Source organism: Petromyzon marinus, chromosome 66, assembly GCF_048934315.1.
Source record: "Petromyzon marinus isolate PM22_M1 ecotype Great Lakes invasive population chromosome 66, UKy_Petmar_22M1.pri1.0, whole genome shotgun sequence".
Taxonomy (NCBI): Eukaryota; Metazoa; Chordata; class Hyperoartia; order Petromyzontiformes; family Petromyzontidae; genus Petromyzon; species Petromyzon marinus.
Window position 1 is genome coordinate 2,680,023 of NC_133732.1, and position 21,313 is coordinate 2,701,335.

A 21,313-nucleotide genomic window follows, 5' to 3' on the forward strand; every position below is an offset into this window, starting at 1 on the left:
GGCAACCCTGTGGAGAAACCTCAATTCAGCCTCTTGTACCCACGATATTATCCTTTCGGTCATTACCCGAAGCTCATGACCATAGGTGAAGGTGGGAATGTAGAACAACCTATAAACTGAGGGTTTTGTTCGAGAACTCAGCACCCGCTTCACGACCACGGAATGGTACAGCACCCCCAACACTGCTGACGCTACACCAATCTCACGCTCCTACTTACATTCACTCATGAAAGAGACCCGAGGTAGTTAAACTCCTCCACTAAGGGCAGTTGTTCCCCCCTCATCTGGAGAGCACAAACTACTGTCTCCCAGAAGTAAACCATGAGCTTATATTTGAGGTGCTGATCCTCATCCCAGCCGCTTAACACTCAGCATCAAACCATTCAAATGCACACTGGAGATCACAGCCATCTGAAAAATCAGCAATGCCACCTCCATGCTCCAGTAATAGATACTCTCCATACCTCGGCTGCACCTTGATATCCTGTCCATGAAAATCGCATACAGGAGTGGAGACAATACACACTCGTGGCAGAGTCCAACACCCACAGCGTCTGACTTTTATTTGAGACCAAAAATACGGACACAGCTCTCACTCCAGGAAACAGAGAGACTGGATAGCACACAAAGCGACACTGGTACATCATACTCTTGCAGCACCTCCCACAAGGCATTGAGAGGAACATGGTCACATGCCTTCTCTAAGGCTAGAAAGCAGAGGTAGACTGGAGAAGTATATTCGTGTGAAGACCGAAACACAACAGATTACTTATCTCACATAGTCTGTATGCTGTGTGTGCAAACACGGGCAGTCAGAAAGTGAAACAAGGCCTTGGATTGGTGCCCCTAATATAGGAGAGACCACGTGGGATGGATGACGGAGAAAGGGGAGGGCATGTCCTCCAGGTTGAGGAGTTCCTCAAAGTGTTCCTTTCACCTCTCGACTATCTCCTTAGTTGAGTTCTATGTTACACACCCTTACTGAGAACAGCCTGGGCCACGTCCCATCGAGCCCTCCTAAGGCATCAGACGGTTTACCAGAACATCTTTGAGGCTGCCCAGTAGTCTCTTTCCATGGCCTGTTCAAACTCCTCATTTCAGCAACTGCTCCTCATTTCAGCAAATGCTGGCATTTGGGCTACGCCCATTTCAGACCCTTCTAAACAATTTGCCTTTAGAAGCTAACCCCCTTTTCCTGATGACGACTGCTTGTGTTGCGATCGAAACGTCGTAGTTTTAGTTTTTTTATTTGTCTTTAAAACCTATCTACGTAACTTTACCGAATGACCCAAAGAATATGTACTCCCCTGAAGTGTAAAAAAGAGTTTTCCCGGAGATGGACGTTGAAATCTTTCTGCACTGGGTCTTACGCCAGACGTTCCCAGAAAAGCTGCACAATTCGTTTGGGCATTCCATGTCTAACTGGTCGGTGCCCCAAGCATCGGATCTAACTTACCAACAGGTGGTTATTAGCTGACAGCGCTGCCCCTCTCTTCACCCGAGTGTCTAGAACTTACGGCCTTACGTCTGATGATAACTATAGATTAAATCAATATCCTTTGGCCCAAGGAGCTCTGGTAGCAAGAACACTTATGAACATCTCTGTGTTCGAACATGGTGTTTGTTATTGATATTCCATGACTAGCACATAATTAAAATAACATCTCACCGTTCGGGTTGAGGCGGGGCCATTCTTCCCAATCATGTCTCTCCAGGTATTCCCATTGTTTCTTACGTGAGCATTGAAGTCGCCCAGTAAGATTATGGAGTCGGTAGGTGGCACTCTGCACCCACCATCTCCAAGAAGGCCGAATACTCTCAAATGCCATTTGGTGCATAAGTTACAGACAAGTCAGAGTTTTCCTTTCTTAGACCCAAAGTCCCATTGAGGCAACCCTCTCATCCACTGGGACAAACTCCAACTGAATAGCACCCTGCTGGGGGCTTGTGAGTATCCCCATACCCGTCCGGGGCCTCTCACCAGAGGTTACTCCAGAAAAGGGTTACATGGGTCACCCAGCTACCAGGCACTTAGTGGTAAGCACCACCCCCAGGCCTGGTTTGAGGGGAATGTTCATGTATACCTTGTCTGGCGAGGTTCTCCAATTTTTATATTTCTGAACCATTCAAAAGGGGTTTTTTTCGGACCGATATTTGTTTGTAACCTCCCCCCAGATCTGTTCGCCAAGGGAAACTCTACCAAGAGTACACGACTCCAGGCGACATCGCTCTGAGGGTCATTGGAACACACAAACGCCACCACCAGTATGAGGTCACGATCCTTCGGTGGGGGCGGGGGGAGGCCTTGGCTGGAAAAAAATAAAATGCAGTTTTAGTTTAGTGTCTCACTGTGCCACTCTCCCCCTACATTTGCTATCTCCTCCCCAGGTGATCTACGTCGCATGTAACGCCAAGGACAACGCTGTATCCGCCTTCCACTTTGAAAATATGAACCAGCACCAGCCAGGGCCTGGCACTTGGGAGGAATACCTGCATCGCTTCATGACCGGCAATGGTGGAGGAACCTGGGTTATTGCAGCCACAGTCGCTATTGGTCCCCCTCCCCCCCACACTACTATACTAGTAGTGGGGAACCGAATTCATTTCACATGGCCCAGAACTTAATTTAATCATGAACACAAACACAGATATAGGTACACAAAGACCCCCTGTTTAGCCTTAATCAACTGTTAGGGCAAGTACTGTTATCAAGCAGCACCTATAAAGGCCGGCACGGCACACCAGGGGCAGGTGGCCAGCAGAACGCCCAATCGCCTTTGTTTCCCTAGTGGGGATGCTTATATGAAGCATCAGGTACTCATTTGAGTCTGAGTCCACCTAGGGGAGGCCCAAAACTGGTTCAAACAATCGTCACTGGTGTTGGCCGTGAGGGGAAATAGAAACATTGCTATCACGATTAATGCGCTTATACTGTAAGTAGAAAAATAAGTAAATAATCACTGAGTCTGCAAGAGAGCTCTTTCCACTTCCAAAACAGAAAACATAATGTAGATGTAATGAGAGAACGCCATATAAGGGACGACGAGGGGTAATTGCATGGTCACTGCTGGGTAACTAATATCCAATGAGAAGGAAGGGTTCCATCTGGGCCAAAGCTAACGGCAGGAGCTCGTGGGAATGTACGGGAACCATCGGGAAGGTTCCACGAGGGGGCGTGGCTAGATGCGGAAGCTTAGCTCCACCGAGGGCAAAATAAAGAGAGGCAATGAGAGGACTGGGTCGGTGTGGGGAGCAATGGAGTCCGGACTGCGTCATCGCCTCCCTCTACTCGCCACCGGCCACGTGGCGGCCTATGCCAACGACGCCTTCTCTCCCTCCAGCGCGCCGCCAGCCAGCGGTGAGCGTGGAGAGAGAGAGACGCGCCGCGATGGTGGTAGAGGAAGTGCGCGCGTTACGGCAACAGAGAGAGAGATAGAGGGAAGCCATCCGGATGGAGAGAGCGGAGCTCTGAAAGCCGTTGTTAACATTCGTCGTGGAAGTGCTTTATTACATAAACAAAGCCCAGTGGAGGTCTAAACTTTTACCGAATAGAACCAAAGAGTATGAGGTCTAAAATCTCATAAATGGGTGTTGTTGTTTGGCTACGCGCATGACTCAGCCCCCACGTACGAGTGCTCAGATGGGCTGAAATTGGCAACCGCTTGCATAACGTAAACACATATACCATTACATCAACATTTTAGCATTAGTTGACACCATAGTGAGTCCTATGGGGGATGAAACGTTAATCTCAAAAACCATTAATGGTAGTCATACCGAAGGACTACTGGACAAGTCACCTGACCTCAAGGGATGCAATTTATTGCATCCTGACGTGAGTTTTTAACGTGCCAACACGGTCGCTCCACATCCTCCTTCCCACAGTGTGCTGGGGCTCGTGGTATGATCATGTGACCGGGTGGTGGAATGTGAGGGAGCGGCACCGGATTCTCTACCTCTTCTTCGAGGACATGAAGGAAGTAAAAGGCCGCAGAACATTCTGGGACATTGCATAGATACACATGTGTCATTAAACTCGCCACCATCTGACGCATCCAATTAATAAGGTTCGTCACTCTGAACAAAACATGACAATTAGTGACTAGTTCAGCACACCGGTGTGCTGGAGAGTAAACCACAACATTTACAATATTGATGTTAGGTAGATTTGGCCCAAGTCAGATAAAAGGTAAAGTGGTCATCTCAGCCAATGCCACCACATCTCACTGTTTTAATTATTATCATCCAACAAACACATTCAGAGGTCTAGGTTCTGTGGGCTGAACTTGGTTGACATCACAAGCATGAGTTGATGCTAGTGTAGGGGACTGTACAGAGAAAGTGCTAGAAGGCATGTTTTGAAATAATTAGGAACAGATGGCCAGAAGGCACTAAACTCCCTATTCAATAAAGATCACACCTATGATAAGAGAGTGGGGAGGGGGGGGCACTGTCCAATAGGGGCGGGGCCAAGCGAGTATATGAGGGGAAGCAAGGCCCGCAGTCGAAGCGCTTGCCCCAGGACTAATGGACGATAAAGGTGGACGACATCGGGGCCAACTTTTTTTGAACAACTTGGTGGAAACTATCAGGACTGAAGAGAGTCGTAGTAATTACAGGTGTGGTGGTTGTTATACTCGGAACTGTAAATACATTATGATAGAAATAAAGTTTCTACTTCTACAAAATGGACTTTTCCAAGAAGCTTCTTTACACCTGTGTAGTGACTAACTCTGGAGACGAATAAGAGTTGTAGGCACTTTCTTTATTAACCAGCACCGTCAGGGTTAACACTTTCTAATAAGTTCATCTGTGATCAGCAACGTTACTTAGTCAGGACAGTTGGTAGGCTGCCTGACTGGTGGCGTTCCGAGATGGTGAAGACGGAGATGACGAGTCGAAGGATGGTGAAGACTTCAGCAGCGCGATGGAGATCCCACTCGAAATGAAAGCCCTGAGGTGCCGCACAGGGGCCCTTCTTATTCTGTCAGCGTGGCCTGACTTTGCCCCCAGCCACGCCCCGTTTCAAGAAACTTGATGTGCCCCCTCTTTGACCTTTCCCGTAGATCTCCCTCTGGTGTAAAACCTGGCCTGCTGGCGTCAGAGCTGCTGTAAGCCACAGATCCCCTTCCCTGCCAGCAGCCAGCGCTATGCTGCTACATTACTGATTCTATCCCACTACATTATCCCCCCCCCCCCCCGTAAAAAAAACCAGCCGTCCCGGCTGACATCAATCACCTATGTAGAGGGGAACTGCAGAAATGTGCTAATGCAACAAGCTAACATGGAAAAATAACGGATTCTAGGCGAAGCCTCTCAACAATGAAGCCGAACCGCAAGGAAGCGAATGATAGAAAAGGGCGGGTTATCTGAACAAAATACTTTTCGAGCGGGTCCTCGCCGCCAGACCTCCAGCTGGGATGAGAATTGGCATGCTAGGGACCCTCGGGGAGACAAAGGCGTCCGGGTGTGATGCTAGCCTTCATAGGTGTTATTCGCTAACAGTCGATTGCCCCAATATTCTGTTAAGACTATATGGGGGATCTTTGTTTTTGTATTGTCAGCAGGCCTGGACTGGCGATAGGGCAGGAGTCCATAGGGCAAACGTCCCTCTAATGTGTACATTTGATTGATTATTTACACTCTCGATTGGCTAAGTCTCCAGTAGTATTAGGAAGCCCCCAATTACTTTTCCTCACCGGCGGCATCACCCATTCGGTTTTTTTTTATCCATTCCCAAATGGTACCAATGAGGATCACCACGGACAATTTGGGGCCGGGTGTGTGTCTTTCTAAAACGACTGGGGACCCGCTTTGTTTAGTCCCACAGCCTCGTTACTTACTGATTGTAAGCATAAAGCTCCCCCACCCCTTCTTCCCCCCTTGTGCGTGCTGAGGACCCCATGCGTGAGGTGTCCCGCATCGCTCGCTTCCTGGAGCGGCCGCTGTCCGAGCAGCAGCTGCGTGAGGTGGTGAAGCTCACCTCCTTTCCCGTGATGCGCGACAACCCCATGACGAATTACAGCACCGTGCCCACGGACTTCATGGACCACTCCGTGTCGCCCTTCATGCGCAAGGGTAAAGATCTCAACGTTTTTGGAGGCTCAGTCGGGACACACGGTGCTAATGATGATGGTGGTGGTAGTAGTGATGGGGATGATCTTAATTCCAGCGGTTTTGAGCAGGAGGCTCGTGAAAGACGCTGCTACTGGGCAGTTGGAGGCAGTCGCCCTCCAGCAACAATGGAGGGCAAAGGACCGACGCTCACAACAATGAGCGGAACACCAGGGAAGCTAAAACACAGAAAGTTGGCAGAGTAGGGGGCACAGGTGGTGCATCTGCCAGTCATTTTAATCAGTCAACCTATGGCACATGGGTCTGTCCCATGACCTCCTGCCAGCGGGCGTTCGACACTTCACGTGGCCTTAAAGTGCACATAGCATCGCACAATCAATGACGATCTCACTTCGTGGAGAATGGCAGTTGTTGATGGTGATGATATTGAGACAACCCCATGAAGAATTACAGCACCGTGCCCCGGCGACCCAAGTTCCATTCCGGCTAACGGCCAACATTGGTGATGATAATCTAAACTGACCCTGGGCCTCCCCTAGGTCGACAAAGGCGGGCGGGCGTGGTGCTTGGCACCCATGTCCTCGTGTGTCTTCATAGGTGCTCGCTAAGAACACTTACCCCAACAGTTTGTTAAGGCTATATGGGGCATCTTTGTCTTTGCAGGGGAGGTGGGTGACTGGAGGAATGACTTCTCTGCTGCTCAGTTGGAGGCTTTTGAGCAGCACTACAAAGATAAAATGGCTGCCACTGACCTGTGCCTGAGAGACTGTCTGCCCTGAAGGCAGGCGTCTTTCCCACTGCTCCTGACTGTATCCATGATCTTATTTGGCTATAAGTAATGATACTTATACTAATTTCACATTATATATAGCGTCATTCATGCTGATTGTATCCCACAACGCTGTACAATAAATATGTACATAATCACATTTAGGGGTGAATCCTATTTAAACCAATTATGAAGTAAAGGGAAACTCTCAGGAAATAAATAAGTAAGGTTGCTATACTCGTGAGTTACGAAAAAATCGGGACACATGAGGAAGAATAAGGCAATCTCACCATTTCAAAAGAGGTAAAAGATTCATGTAAATACCTTCTTTGAGCAGCGTAATATTATTAATTTGAAATTGACTCAATACATTTGATTTTGATTTGAGGAATCCATACTCTTTGGTTCTTTCGGTAAAAGTCACATAGATAGAAAATTAATAAATTACGATGTTTGGATCGCAACACGAGCGACCGTCTTCAGGTGAGAGAGCGAAAGCTACTGAAACAAGGTCTTATATAGGCCTGAGATGGGTGCAGCCTCAGGGTAAGAGTGCGTGGCTAGAGATGGTCTCCCTGAGGCTGTGGAAGTGGCTATTGAATTGTGAGAGATTAGCATGTCAGTGCACGAGCTTAGAATGTCGCAGCATCAATAACTTGCCTAGTATGTCACAGCATCGGTGACTGAGCGAGAAGGATATCCAGCCCGTCAATACAAAGACATCCAACCTAATAATGCAACTCAGAGAGTCAGCTAAAATCGCAGGAAGGATGGGAACATCACAGCAGGTTACGACTTTACCTGGATTATCACGTCCTTGCAATGATTGCTCAATCTGTACCCATCTTCTCGGATGAAGTTGTGTCTGTGTTTCTTTATCTGGATGGCTTCATGAACAAATCTCTGATGATAGCCCGATGGTTTTGCAGAGCACCTTCGTCTCGGAAAAAGCAATATCATGTGTGCCCACAGCGTTAAAACAATGATCAGCAACGGCAGAGATATTGGTCCTACCGTGCTTCAGATCCGCTTTGTGTTCACGAACCCGGTCTGAGACACGTCACTTCATTTAACCCATGTAACTGCTGCCGCAGACACAACTTAGCTTATAGACACCAGGACATTGCATGTCAGGAATCACATCCTTCACCGATGGGATCAAATCACGGATTTTGTGTACTGTATTGAAACGAACTTGGAGCTTGTGTTTGTTCAAGATTTTGGAAGAAAAAAAATCGGTAACTCCTGTTATGTATGGCAAGGTGATGGTTTTTATTGGGTCCTCAGATGGTTGCCTCCCAATAGCTGGGGAGACAGCTTTGCGGATTGTGCGGTCAGAATATCCATTCATCCTGAGAACCTGCATACGTGCTCAAGCTCACGGGCTAGGTAGAGCTGGTCGGAAATGCAATGAGTTTCAGACCGGGTTCGCGGTAGCGGATCATTGTTTCAACGCTGTGGACACACGTGACATTGTTTTTTTCGAGATTAAGGTGCTCTGCAAAACCCTATTTTCAGCCAAGCCAGTTGCGTTAGAACAGACACCTTCCCTCTTGTCACTGGCGGTGACATGTGGAATGATCACACTCGCTTTAGAACTGGTGTGTTTGGTTAAACCACTGGCGTTAGAACTACCCTGTATAGCCAAACCATTGGTGTTAGAACTCCCCCTGTGTAGTCAACGCACTGGTGTTATAACTCCCCTGTGTAGTCAATCCACCAGTGTTAGACATTTCTTTTGTAGTAGATCTATTGGCGTTATAACTCTCCTGTGTAGGCAATTCATCGACTTTAGAATTTCACTTTGTAGCTAATCCACCGGTGTTAGAACTACCCTTTGTAGCCAATCCACCAGTGTTAGAACTCCCCTTCATCGTCAGTCCTTTGGTGGTAAACCTCCACTTTTGCAGGCAATCCTTTGGAGTTATGAATGCCCCCAGTTCTGCGGCTCCGCGCTCTGAATGCTCCTAGTGTTGGAACGAAGAGCAGCAGCAGGAAGAGTTGGAGGAGGAGCTGGTGGAGGTGAGACATGCTCTCTAGAGAGAGAGGGTGGAGAGAGAGAGGGGATAGTAAGATGGTGGAGAACAGGGGAGGGTGGAGAGAGAGGGTGTAGAGAGGGGGAATAGAGAAATGATGGATAGAGGGGGACAGTGGAGAGCGTGGGTGGAGAGAAAGAGATGGTGTAGAGAGGGGGCAGACAGAGAGAGGATGGAGATGGAGGTGGAGAGGAACGAAGAGGGGGAGAGGGGTAGTGGATAAAGAAGGAAAGAGAGAGGGAAGAGAGAGGAGAGAGAGGGAGAAATAGAGGAGGGGAGAGAGAGAGTGGAGAAAGACAGAGTGCAAATAGTGGAGGGGGACAGAGGGGTCGAGATGAAAGGGTGTAGAGATAGAGGGGGATGGAGAGAGAAAAAGGGGGGGTAGAGTGAAGAGAGAAGGAGCGAGAGGGAGAGAGAGGGTGGCATTACTGTCCAGCACCACCGCGGAGATAGGGGGTTGTTTTTGCCAGAAAATAAAAATATACATAGCTGTAATGACAGTAGAATCTACATGCGGTGTGAGTGTACTAGTGGCCACGGGAGGCAATGACAGGGGAATCAGCCTACAGTGCGGATACACTAGTGGCCACGGGAGGTAATGACCAGGGGTGTCAGCTGTGAGTGCGAAGGGACTGGTGGCTCCGGGAATAATCGAGAAGGGAGCGAGGTTCAGGGGATGGAAGAGGACGGTCGAATTTGCTGGTGGAGCGAGGGTCCAGAGTCGGCGAGAAGGTTCGGGGAGGGGAGCCATGGCTTCGGTCCGTGTATAAGGGAGATGTGCGGGAGACTCGAGGCTGTTGCAGTGGGGTCTCCGCCTGTGTAAAGTGAACATGTCTTCAATAAAGTGCCGTCTCAAGAGAAGTGTGTAAAGTCGTCTTTACATACATACACACATACAACAACAACCGCCATTCGCCACTAAGTGGCGGTGACGTCACCAAGACGCTTGTGCCAGGCCATGTGCACCTTGAGGCCACGTGAAGTGTCGAACGCCCGCTGGCAGGAGGCCACAGGGCAGACCCAGGTGCCACGGGTCGACTGACTGAGATGACTGGCTGATGCACCACCTGTGCCCCCTACTGTGCCAGCTGCTGTGCTTTAGCCACCCGGCGCTCCGCTCGTTGGTGTGAGCGTCGCTCCTCCACCCTCCGTTGTTGTTGGAGGGCGACTGCCTCCTCCACAGAGGCCGATCTTGACACCGCTGGTACCAGTCATCGGCAAGTCCACTCAGCTCCACGTCCTCCTGTACCACATCACTCCATCTCTTCTCTAGCCCGTGCCGCGCCCGTTTAGCCCCCTCGATCCGGCCGAACAAAAGCTGTGTCGGCATGCGGTGGCTGGGCATGCGGGCTACGTCACCCAGCCAACGCAGCCTTACCTGCTGGAGGAGCTCACCGATGGGACCCTGCCCAGATCTCTCAAGGATTTGTGAGCTCCTCACACAATCCAGCCTGGTTAAACCCAGGATGGATCGTAGGCAGGCCAGCTTAAATGTTTCCAACCGAGGAAGATGTTCCATTAGGGGGGTCCACACATACACACACATACACACACGCACACACTTCAACCCTCCCTACGTTTTACACAGCTCCCCAGCCCACTCTGATTATTTTAAAGCAATTTAACGGGAGTTCACTATTAACTAAATTATTTTAATTTTAGCAGGTATGGCTCCACTGAGCTCTATAGGAGCTCTTTTTTCAGAAGCTACCTGGCCATCACATGATGATGATAAGCCAACGACGTTGGCTTATCATCATCATCTTATCACGTGGAATTTTAAAGCAGCCAAATCCTCTGAACGCCGTGATGTTCATTCTGAATGTGGAGGGGAAAAAAACGCAGGACCAGAAAAAAATCCACCCGCCCACGTGGAAAGAGAGAGAAAGAGAGAAGCAAACTCCAAATATTCTGCAGACATCGACAGGATTGGGATCGAACTCAGGACTCCCTGTATACCAGGTGAGGGAAGTTAAAGTCTGCTAGCCACTGCGTCGTCAGGGTCAAGATCGAACCCACGACCCCCTGTATACCAGATGTGGTATTTAACATCTCCTAGCCACCGTTGTGTTAGGATTGTGATCGAACCCACGACCTCCTGTATATATCAGGCGAGGTAATTGACATCTCCTAACAACCATGGCACCCACTGTGTAAGTCAGAGTGCTGAGATCATGGGTTCAAAGTACGTTGGTTGAAATCCAGAATTCCCTCTCCCAACCCCTATACCCAAGGCAATGTGAATGGGTTCATCCCAGTTGAGTCTCTGAATAGCAGGTCACGTGACGCTGGTGGCGAAAAGTGTAAAAAAGGGGAATGGTGGTGCAGCGGTTAGCGCTACACTACGCTACAAACCCGGCAACAACCCGAGTTTGATTCCCACTCACGGCCAATAACACCAGTAACAATTATCTCTAACCGGTCCTGGGCCTCCTCCCCCAGGTATACTCAGCCTAAAATGAGTACCTTGCACGTTGTGTAGTAAACATCACCACTGGGGAGACAAAGGTGGCCAGGCGTGGTTGCTGACCACCCACCCCCTCGTGTGCCACAATGCTGACCTTCATAGGTGCTGCTTCTCGTTACTATATGGGAACCTTCGCTTTTGTGTGTCAGTATAGGTGCTCCTCGCTAACAGCACTTACCCCAACGGCCTGTTACAGGCTATACGGGGAATCTTTGCCTTTGTGTGTGAGTGGGTCAGGGTGGGTCAGAGTTGGGGGACGCAGTGGACTCTGCACTGCGCTACAAACCCGGCGATGCCACAGCTCCACCCCCCACCTCCACCCCCTACACTCCCCACTCTGATTCTTAACAGCAACGCAACGGGAGTTCACCCCCACCCCCGCCCAACCCCTTAGCTGTGAGGCACCGTGGCCTGTGTCGCGTAGGCGAGGTCCCCATCCCCTCTGGGCTCTCAGTTTGCCGGCGTCGGTGGGGGGGGGAGTTTGGCATCGCGTCGAGCACCGTTGAGCCGCAAAGTCGGAGGCTGTGGGATCTCAAGCGTCGGCTTGGTTCGTCGTCTGCGTTAAGGTGGTTCATTCTTGTTCAGATGTTTCATCCGTGTCGGGTGTTCATTATTGTTCGTTTGTTCAACCGTGTTCAGGTGGTTCTTCCATGTCAATTGTTCATCCGTGTCAGGTGTTCATCTGTGTGAGGTGTTCATCCGCGTTAAGATTGTTCATCCGCGTTAAGGTGGTTCAGGTGTGTTTAGGTGTTCTTCCGTGTTAGGTGTTCATCTGCGGTCTGGTGTTCATCCGTGTCAGATATTCATCCACGCCCAGCTGTTTATCCACTTCCAGGTTCAACCGCGCCCCGGTGTGTTGAGCAGAACGGGTCACTTGCTTGACATACAGGAGAACAACTTCTCTCTGTGTGTCCGTGTGAGTGCATTTGTTCGTGTGTGTGTGGGTGTATCAGGTGAGTGACACGGTTTGCTATGTACGGTGCTAAAGAAGTTCAAAATAAATGCATAGATAGACTCACACAGAGACCCACAGACTCACATAGAGAACCACAAACTCACACATAGACGCAAAGGCTTCCACAGAGACCCACAGACTAACAGAAATCCGCACACCCACACAGAAACCGACAGACTCACACAGAGACCCCACAGACTCACACAGAGACTCACAGACTCACACAGAGACCCCACAGACTCACACAGAGACTCACAGACTCACACAGAGACCCCACAGACTCACATAGAGACTCACAGTTTGTTGTGCTTCCCCCGCAGCTTTGATCATAAGCACGGTTGGCTACGTACGGTGCGTAAGAAGTTCAAAATGCATGCATGGAATATGCGTGAGTGTGTCAAGAGTGCCTAGTGGGCACGCATTGGACTGTGCACTGCACTACGAACCCGGCTACCCGAGTTAAATTAAATTCCCACTCACGGCCACCGACGCCAGTGACGATTATCTGCACCGGTCTGGGGCCTCTCCCTACGTAGGTCCACTCTGACACAAAACGAGAACCTGGTGCGGTGGTGTGTAGCAAAGATCGCCACTGGGGAAAGAAAGGCGGCCGGGCGTGGTGATGGCCACCCACCCCTTCGTGTGCCACAGTTCCGACCATCACAGGTGCTCGCAAACAGCACTTGCCCCAACAGTTTGTGAAGGCAATATGGCGGTGCGTTTGTCTTTTCTTTTGTTCGTTTTGCATTGAGTTGTTGAGATAAAGTGAGAGCTATTTGTATTTTACCACATCAGACCCCACCGAGATGTATAGCAGCAGCCAAGTAATTCTAAACACGTGCCATTGATTCTAAATGCGGAGGAAAACCGGAGGATCCGGAGGAAAATCAACGCGCTCACGGAGACAGAGACACCTCAAAATAATCCAAATATGCAGAAGGCGTCGTCAGGATCGGGATCAAACTCACGATCTCCTGTATACCAGGCGAGGTATTTAACATCTCCTAGCCACCGCCGTGCCCACTGTGCATACGTTAGAGCGCTGAGATCCTGGGTTCAAAGTAGGGTGGTTAAAATCGATAACTCCCTCCCCCACCCCTATCCCCTGAGCAATGTGAATGGGTTCATCCCATTGAGTCTGTGATCAGCTGATCATCTGGTGGTGGTGGGGTAAAATGTGGATTTGCCGACCTCTTCCAACATTATTGGCTTTAGTCAGCTTAGCAAATGATTCACCTGAGCTACTGGAGAGGATAGACCGATGTTTGTAGGCAACTGTGCTCATCGGAGGTGCTGTGGAAGGATGATAAGCTATGGGTCTCTATGTGAGTCTATGGGTCTCTGTGTGATGAGTCTACAGGTCGGTATGATGAGTCTACGGGTCTCTGCGTGATGAGTCTACGGGTCGGTGTGATGAGTCTATGGGTCTCTGTGTGAGTCTATGGTTCTCTGTCCGAGTCTATATGAACTTAATGTTGAACTTCTTTCACACTGTACGTAGCAAACCGTACTAATCGGAGGTAAGGGGGAAGTACAACAAACTATAGGTGTCTGTGTGAGTCTATGGGTCACTGTGTGATGAGTCTATGGGTCTCTGTGTGATGAGTCTACGGATCTCTGTGTGGTGAGTCTACGGGTCTCTGCGTGATGAGTCTATGGATCTCTGTGCGAGTCTATGATGGGCTCCCGTTCACCGCCGAAACTCGGTATACACGTGGGTGGCTCAGCATTAATTTTATTTACAGAAAGGCGTACTCACAGTTGCGCCGATGATTTTTTATAAAGACGTCGTAAGTCACGGCAGAGAACCGTAGTGACATGACCGCAACAACTGTGCCACAGAAGCATGGCATTGTGGGAGCCTAGGTACTGGGAGATATTTCATTTTAGTTTCGTTTCCCGTTCTGTATGTGGTACACACGTACCACATATGTCATCGCAACGTATGAGCGTCATCAGAATGTACCATGTGCATCGTCGGAACGGAATCAGAAGAAAAACTGATGACGTACACGTAATTGGAACAGGAAGATTTTTAGTTGGCTAATAACAGTTTTGACTGCCAGGTAACAAAGGTTTAGCTCACGTGGCCGAGTGGGTGAGAATGTGCTGCCCCCTATTGTGAGCTTGAAGAAACGATATAACCCACACTTCAAAGATTAAGATCCCCCATATAGCCTTAACAGACTGCTCGGCCAAGTGCTGTTAGCGAGTAGCAGCACCAATGAAGGCGGGAATAGCACGCGAGGGGGTTGGTGGTCAGAACCACGCACGGCCGCTTTTGTCTCCCCAGTTGCAATGTTTTTACACACTGAGCCATTTCATCATTTGAGGCTTAGTGGACCTAGTGGAGCAGGTACCAGGACCAGTTCAGATGACCGTAATTGGTTTTGACAATGAGCGGAAATGTAACCTGGGTTCGTAGCGCCACGCATTAACCGCTATACTACCGCTCTCCCACGCACAAACACACAAGTGTGTGGGCAAGTTTGCAACTGCGAGTTCGCGTTTTAAGTTAATGTAAGAAATATATTTCACAGATGCTGGTTCGTAAGTGCGGGTGTTCATACATTGGATATTCGTAAGTCGAGGACTGTCTGTCGCACAAGGTATTCAATTAGCAGTGTGTAACTCTGCAGAATATCACTGATGAGCTCCAATGTATACGAAACTCTGACTCGAACCCAGGTCTCCTGTGCTTACCAACGAAGTCCTCGGGATCAATAAACTGGGCAGACGACTCAACCAACGGTTTTCTTTCCTCCTCACCTGCTTCCAACTCTCCTAGCATCCTACTTGCTGAGCTGCTGGTATGGAGAGGCCCAAACTGGAGCCGGTGCATGGAGTCCCCATGCTGGACTTCATAGCGAGGGACTGGAGCCTGGTGGAGTCGTTTAAAGCCAGGCCCGGAGACCTCCTCATAGCGACTTACCCCAAGGCGGGTGAGTATTAACAGAAGCAGCAGCATCATCATCAGAATCACCACCACCTTCATTATTATCATCACGACCACTGCTAGAACCATCATCACCATCATCACCACTGCTTCGACACTCAAAATTATGATAACCAACATCATCATCACCGCCACCTCCATCACCAACACCACCACCACCTTCATCACCACTTCTACCATCTTCAACAACACCAACCGCCATTCGCCACAAAGTGGAGGTGACGTCACCACGACGCTCGTGCCAGGCTATGTGCACGTTAAGGCCATGTGAAGTGTCGAATGCCCACTGGCAGGAGGTCACAGGACAGACCCAGCAGGTGTCGTGGGTCTGCTGACTGTGATGACTGGCCAATGCACCACCTGTGCCCCCTACTGTGCCAACTTGCTGGTTTTAGCGGCCCGGCACTCCGCTCGTTGTTGTGAGCATCACTCCTCTGCCCTCCGTTGTTGCTGGAGGACGACTTTCTCCAATTACCCAGTAGCGTCCTTCACGAGCTTCCTCTACAGACGCCGAACTTGACATCGTTGGTACCAATCATTGGCAAGTCCACTCAGATCTACAAACTCTTGTATCACATCACTCCATCTCGTCTCTAGCCCGTGCCATGCCCATTTAGCCCACTTTATCCGGCCGGACAAAATATGTTTAGGCATGCGGTGACTGGGCATGCAGGCTTAATGATCCAGCAAACGCAGCAATGCCTGCCAGAGGAGCTCACTGATAAGACTTTGTCCAGATCTATCAAGGATTTGTGAGCTCTTCACATAATCCAGCCTTGTTACACCCAGGATGGCTCATAGACAAACCAAGCTATAGTAAATGTTTATAACCAGCAAAGATGTCCCAGTAGGGGGGTCCACGTTTCGCAAACGTAGAGAAGGAAGTACATGACCATGGCCTAGAAGACCTAAACCATCACGTGGGTGACAGACCAGGTAGCTTCCACGCAGCATTACACATCCGATGAAAAGATAATCCCACTTGACTGATTCGGAGTGAGACCTCTGCTGTCATCTCGAGCTGGCCATAAGCACACCATCCAGGTATGGAAAATATCTACACTCTCTCCACAACTGCTCCATCACCAAACGGGAGCTGATGGGGTGTAGTGTTTGCTGGCACAAAACACCCAGGTAGGTGCTTACTTTTGTTAGAGCTGATGGTAAGGTCCTACTTCTTAGGGGCACGCTACAATTCGAACAGCAGCATCTTAAACTCCTTCTCTTGGTGAGCCGAAATCACCAGATCATCGGCATACTTAACATGCTTGATCAATAGGGAGCTATTCATTGAACACCACGACTACCACATTCATCATCATAACTACCACCCTCACAACCACCACCTTAAATCACCACCACTGCTACCACCGTCATCAATATCATCACTACTGCTGCGACAATGATAATCATCAAAACCACCACCATCATCACCACCACCACCTTCATCACCAACATTGCGACCATGATCATCAACAGCACTATAACCAAATTCATAATTATTATGACCACCATCTTCATTACCACCATCTTCATTACCATCACGACTCCCACATTCATAACACTATGTAACACAAATTTTTATTTCTGGGTAGTAAGTGTTATTTCGTATTTGCGCCTGTCTAAAAAGTATAGGAAATGGCTATTATTCCCCACAAACTTTTCTTTTGTGACCAGGACATTGATATTTTGGAATTTACTTATTTTCTATGAGAAAACGGGCAAATTTGTGTATTTTCGTTCAAATAAAGTCAGAAAAAATATGAGTCAAAATTTACTTGTATTTATACTAAAGTAATAAAAAAATTACTACAAAATATTTAGACACCAAGGCGCACTACCACAAGCGGGACTGGTCACAGCGGACCCCCACCCCTCTAACTCTCTTAGGCACCACATGGACCCAGGAGATCGTGGATCTGATACTGAGCGGAGTGGACGTGGAGTACTGCAAACGCAGCCCTATGTACGAGAGGATCATCTTCATGGAGTGGACGGGCATAAATTTCGTGATGCATCGCAAAGGTGATGGCAGGAGTGGACTAAAGTCAACTATTGAATTTCGATTTAAAGCTTTCGTGACTGCAGGGATTCATCTTCTTGGTTCTTTTGGTAAAGTCACGTAGAATGGAAATAATAAAATAATAATAAAAATTACATTATAAAATAAAATTCTCACGACGTTTCGCCCACAATGCAAGTAGCCTTCCTCAGGTGAAGAAACATAACTGTCTTTCCGACAGAAACAGAACTGTCTTTCCGACAGTTCTGTTTCTTCACCTGAGGAAGGCTACTTGTGTTGTGGCCGAAACGTCGTGAGAATTTTATCATTTTTTATTTTTATTATTTTATTATTTCCCTTTACGTGACTTTACCAAAAGAACCAAGAAGATCAACTATTGAATGTTTTACTTTTACCCGGTGTAAGTCCCCAATTGAGCTACATAGCTCTTTTTTAGTTGCGACCTGGCCCACAGAGACCCATACTCATAGAGACCCACAGAGACCCATACTCATAGAGACCCACAGAGACCCATACTCATAGAGACCCACAGAGACCCATACTCGTAGAGACCCACAGAGACCCATACTCATAGAGACCCACAGAGACCCATACTCATAGAAAACCCGTACTCGGAGATTCACAGAGGCTCAGAGACTAATCCGCATAGACCCAATCTCATAGAGAGACACTCAGACACCCACAGACCCGTACTGAGAGGCACCCATACTCCGAGACCCATACTCATAGAGACCCACAGCGAACCACAGAAACCCATACTCATAGAGACCCACAGTGACCCATAATCATAGAGACCCACAGAGACCCATACGCATAAAGACCCACAGAGACCCATACGCATAGAGACCCAGAGAGACCCATACTCATAGAGACCCACAGGCACCCATACTCATAGAGACCCACAGAGACCTATACTCATAGAGACCCATACTCATAGAGACCCACAGCGACCCATACTCATATAAAACCGGACTTATAAACTCGCAGGGGCTCAGAGACTCATCCGCAAAGACCCACTGTCAAACCAAAACACTCAGATACCCACAGTCCCATACTGAGAGAACCATACTGCGAGACCCATACTCACAGAGACCCACAGCGACTCACAGAAACCCATACTCATAGAGACCCACAGAGACCCATAATCATAGAGACCCATACTAAAACTAAACTATTTTTTTATTTTACTGGGTAAGGGTCCACTGACCTACGTAGCTATTTTTAATCAATTTCTTCAAAATAAACTACTACTACATCATCACCACGTGAGAATTGATTGCAGCCAAAATAAAGATAATTGCTGATTCATAATAATGGTACTTTTTGGCTAGATTACGTAAATGTGTCATTATTGATAATGCGTGGTCATGGGCGGCGCGGTGGTTAGGGGAAGTTAATTACCTCGCCTGGTATACAGTAGCTGGTGGGTTCGATCCCGACCCTGACAATGCCCTGCTCTATATTTGCAGTTTTTATTTTCCCATATAAAGCACTTCGTTGAGCTAACAATAATGACAGCCGTGTCGCTTTAAAAAAATAACAATATACAGCTCAGTGGGGCTTACCTGGTAATATTAAAAACAAGTTTAGCTTAGAATGACCTATATATATGGGTCTCTGTGCGAGTTTTCGGTAAGATGAAAAAGACTTAGTTTGTATTTGTACAATTTTTAAGTGATTTGTTTAGCTTTCCTAAACATTACGCTCATGTAGTGTTTGTGGATTGTGTTTATTCTTGTGACGTTTTAAACCCGTGCCCATACTCGACATCTGTGAAAAAGAGCTTTAGAACTCATCGGATTCCTCCAGAATGAATAAATATTCCGTGGCGAAGTTCATCGGCAAGTTGGCTAGGAGATTAAACCTTCCTCGACTGGTACAGTGAGGGAAAAAAGTATTTTATCCCCTGCTGATTTTGTACGTTTGCCCACTGACAAAAAAATTATCAGTCTATAATTTTAATGGTAGGTTTATTTGAACAGTGAGAGACAGAATAACAACAACAAAATCCAGAAAAACTCATGTCAAAAATGTTATTTGCATTTTAATGAAGGAAATAAGTATTTGACCCCTCTGCAAAACATGACTTAGTACTTGGTGGCAAAATCCTTGTTGGCAATCACAGAGGTCAGACGTTTCTTGTAGTTGGCCACCAGGTTTGCACACATCTCAGGAGGGTTTTTGTCCCACTCCTCTTTGCAGATCTTCTCCAAGTCATTAAGGTTTCGAGGTTGACGTTTGGCAACTAGAACCTTCAGCTCCCTCCACAGATTTTCAATGGAATTAAGGTCTGGAGACTGGCTAGGCCACTCCAGGACCTTAATGTGCTTCTTCTTGAGCCACTCCTTTGTTGCCTTGGCCATGTGTTTTGGGTCATTGTCATGCTGGAATACCCATCCATGACCCTTTTTCAATGCCCTGGCTGAGGGAAGGAGGTTCTCACCCAAGATTTGACGGTACATGGCCCCGTCCATCGTCCCTTCGATGCGGTGAAGTTGTCCTGTCCCCTTAGCAGAAAGACACCCCAAAAGCATAATCTTTCCACCTCCATATTTGACGGTGGGGATGGTGTTCTTGGGGTCATAGGCAGTATTCCTCTTCCTCCAAACACGGCGAGTTGAGTTGATGCCAAAGAGCTCCATTTTGGTCTCATCTGACCACAACACTTTCACCCAGTTGTCCTCTGAATCATTCAGATGTTCATTGGCAAACTTCAGACGGACATGTATATGTGCTTTCTTGAGCAGGGGGACCTTGCAGGCGCTGCGGGATTTCAGTTCTTCACGGCATAGTGTGTTGCCAATTGTTTTCTTGGTAACTATGGTCTCAGCTGCCTTGAGATCATTGACGAGATCCTCCTGTGTAGTCCTGGGCTGATTCATCACCGTTCTCATGATCATTGCAACTCCGCGAGGTGAGATCTTGCATGGAGCCCCAGGCCGAGGGAGATTGACAGTTCTTTTGTGTTTCTTCCATTTGCGAATAATCGCACCAACTGTTGTCACCTTCTCACCAAGCTGCTTGGCAATGGTCTTGTAGCCCATTCCAGCCTTGTGTAGGTCTACAATCTTGTCCCTGACATCCTTGGAGAGCTCTTTGGTCTTGGCCATGGTGGAGAGTTTGGATCTGATTGATTGATTGCTTCTGTGAACAGGTGCCTTTTATACAGGTAACAAGCTGAGATTAGGAGCACTTCCTTTAAGAGTGCGCTTCTAATCTCAGCTCGTTACCTGTATAAAAGACACCTGGGAGCCAGAAATCTTTCTGATTGAGAGGGGGTTAAATACTTATTTCCCTCATTAAAATGCAAATCAATTTATAACATTTTTGACATGCGTTTTTATGGATTTTTTTGTTGTTATTCAGCCTCTCACTGTTCTAATAAAACTACCATTACAATTATAGACTGATCATTTCTTTGTCAGTGGGCAAACGTACAAAATCAGCAGGGGATCAAATACTTTTTCTTCACTGTATACAGGAAGTCGTAGGTTCGACAGCAGGCCTGATGTCTGCTGTATATTTGAAGTCTGCGTCACTTTCTCTCTCTCCCCGTAGTCGCGTGGATTTCTCTGGGGGTCCTCCGGTTTTTCCCCTATACATTAAGAAGGAACATCACGCGTTTAGAGTTATTTGGCTACTGCTATAAACTTCCACGTGATGATGATGATGATGATAATCCACCATTTTGTTGAGCTATCATTTGTGATGACCAGGTCGCTTTTGCAAAGAAAGTGCCGCTATATCGCAGCTCAGTGGGGGGCCTTATACCTGGTAAAGTAAAAATAAAAGTTTAGTTTAAATATTCTGATTGTGATTGTGATGTCTCTGGTCGCGTGGCTCCAGGAGTGGAGGTGCTGAATGACTTGCCGTCTCCGCGCACGATTAAGACTCACCTGCCCTACCAGCTGGTGCCTTCCTCATTTTGGGACAACGATTGCAAGGTGGACCACCATCATCACCATCACCACCACGCTTAGTCTCTTGCTTGATTTTCCAGGCTCCCCTTCATTGGTGTCACTATAATATTAT

General features: G+C 48.1%; 2 protein-coding genes across 5 annotated transcripts in view; both read left to right on the top strand.

The window, feature by feature from the left end:
• LOC116956529 (sulfotransferase 1C1-like) overlaps nucleotides 1–21,313 on the top strand; it is a 35,640-nt gene that overhangs the window by 7,286 nt on the left and 7,041 nt on the right. Inside the window, exons 1-4 of one of the 4 annotated variants that reach the window (XM_032978211.2) lie at nucleotides 11,705–11,913; nucleotides 15,091–15,244; nucleotides 17,149–17,283; nucleotides 21,128–21,225. In XM_032978211.2, coding sequence (XP_032834102.1) covers nucleotides 15,115–15,244; nucleotides 17,149–17,283; nucleotides 21,128–21,225 — 363 coding nt within the window. In that variant the 5' untranslated portion in view covers nucleotides 11,705–11,913; nucleotides 15,091–15,114. Of the gene's footprint in view, nucleotides 1–11,704; nucleotides 11,914–11,976; nucleotides 12,301–15,090; nucleotides 15,245–17,148; nucleotides 17,284–21,127; nucleotides 21,226–21,313 lie in introns of those variants that run through there. The other 3 variants (XM_076054402.1, XM_076054403.1, XM_076054404.1) reach the window with 3 other exon arrangements.
• LOC116956530 (sulfotransferase 1C1-like) lies at nucleotides 2,641–9,973 on the top strand. Its single transcript, XM_076054406.1, has 4 exons — nucleotides 2,641–3,358; nucleotides 3,886–3,980; nucleotides 5,898–6,078; nucleotides 6,739–9,973. Exons 1-4 carry the CDS (start codon nucleotides 3,184–3,186, stop codon nucleotides 6,852–6,854), a joined length of 567 nt encoding a protein of 188 aa, XP_075910521.1. The 5' UTR covers nucleotides 2,641–3,183; the 3' UTR covers nucleotides 6,855–9,973.

Bases quoted from the DNA above. Each gene is read 5' to 3' on its own strand.
- LOC116956530 (XM_076054406.1), top strand. From the start codon at position 3,184: ATGCGGAAGCTTAGCTCCACCGAGGGCAAAATAAAGAGAGGCAATGAG. The intron at 3,981-5,897 runs GTAAAAGGCCGC...GTGCGTGCTGAG, and splicing joins TCTTCGAGGACATGAAGGAA to GACCCCATGCGTGAGGTGTC. The intron at 6,079-6,738 runs GTAAAGATCTCA...TTGTCTTTGCAG, and splicing joins GTCGCCCTTCATGCGCAAGG to GGGAGGTGGGTGACTGGAGG.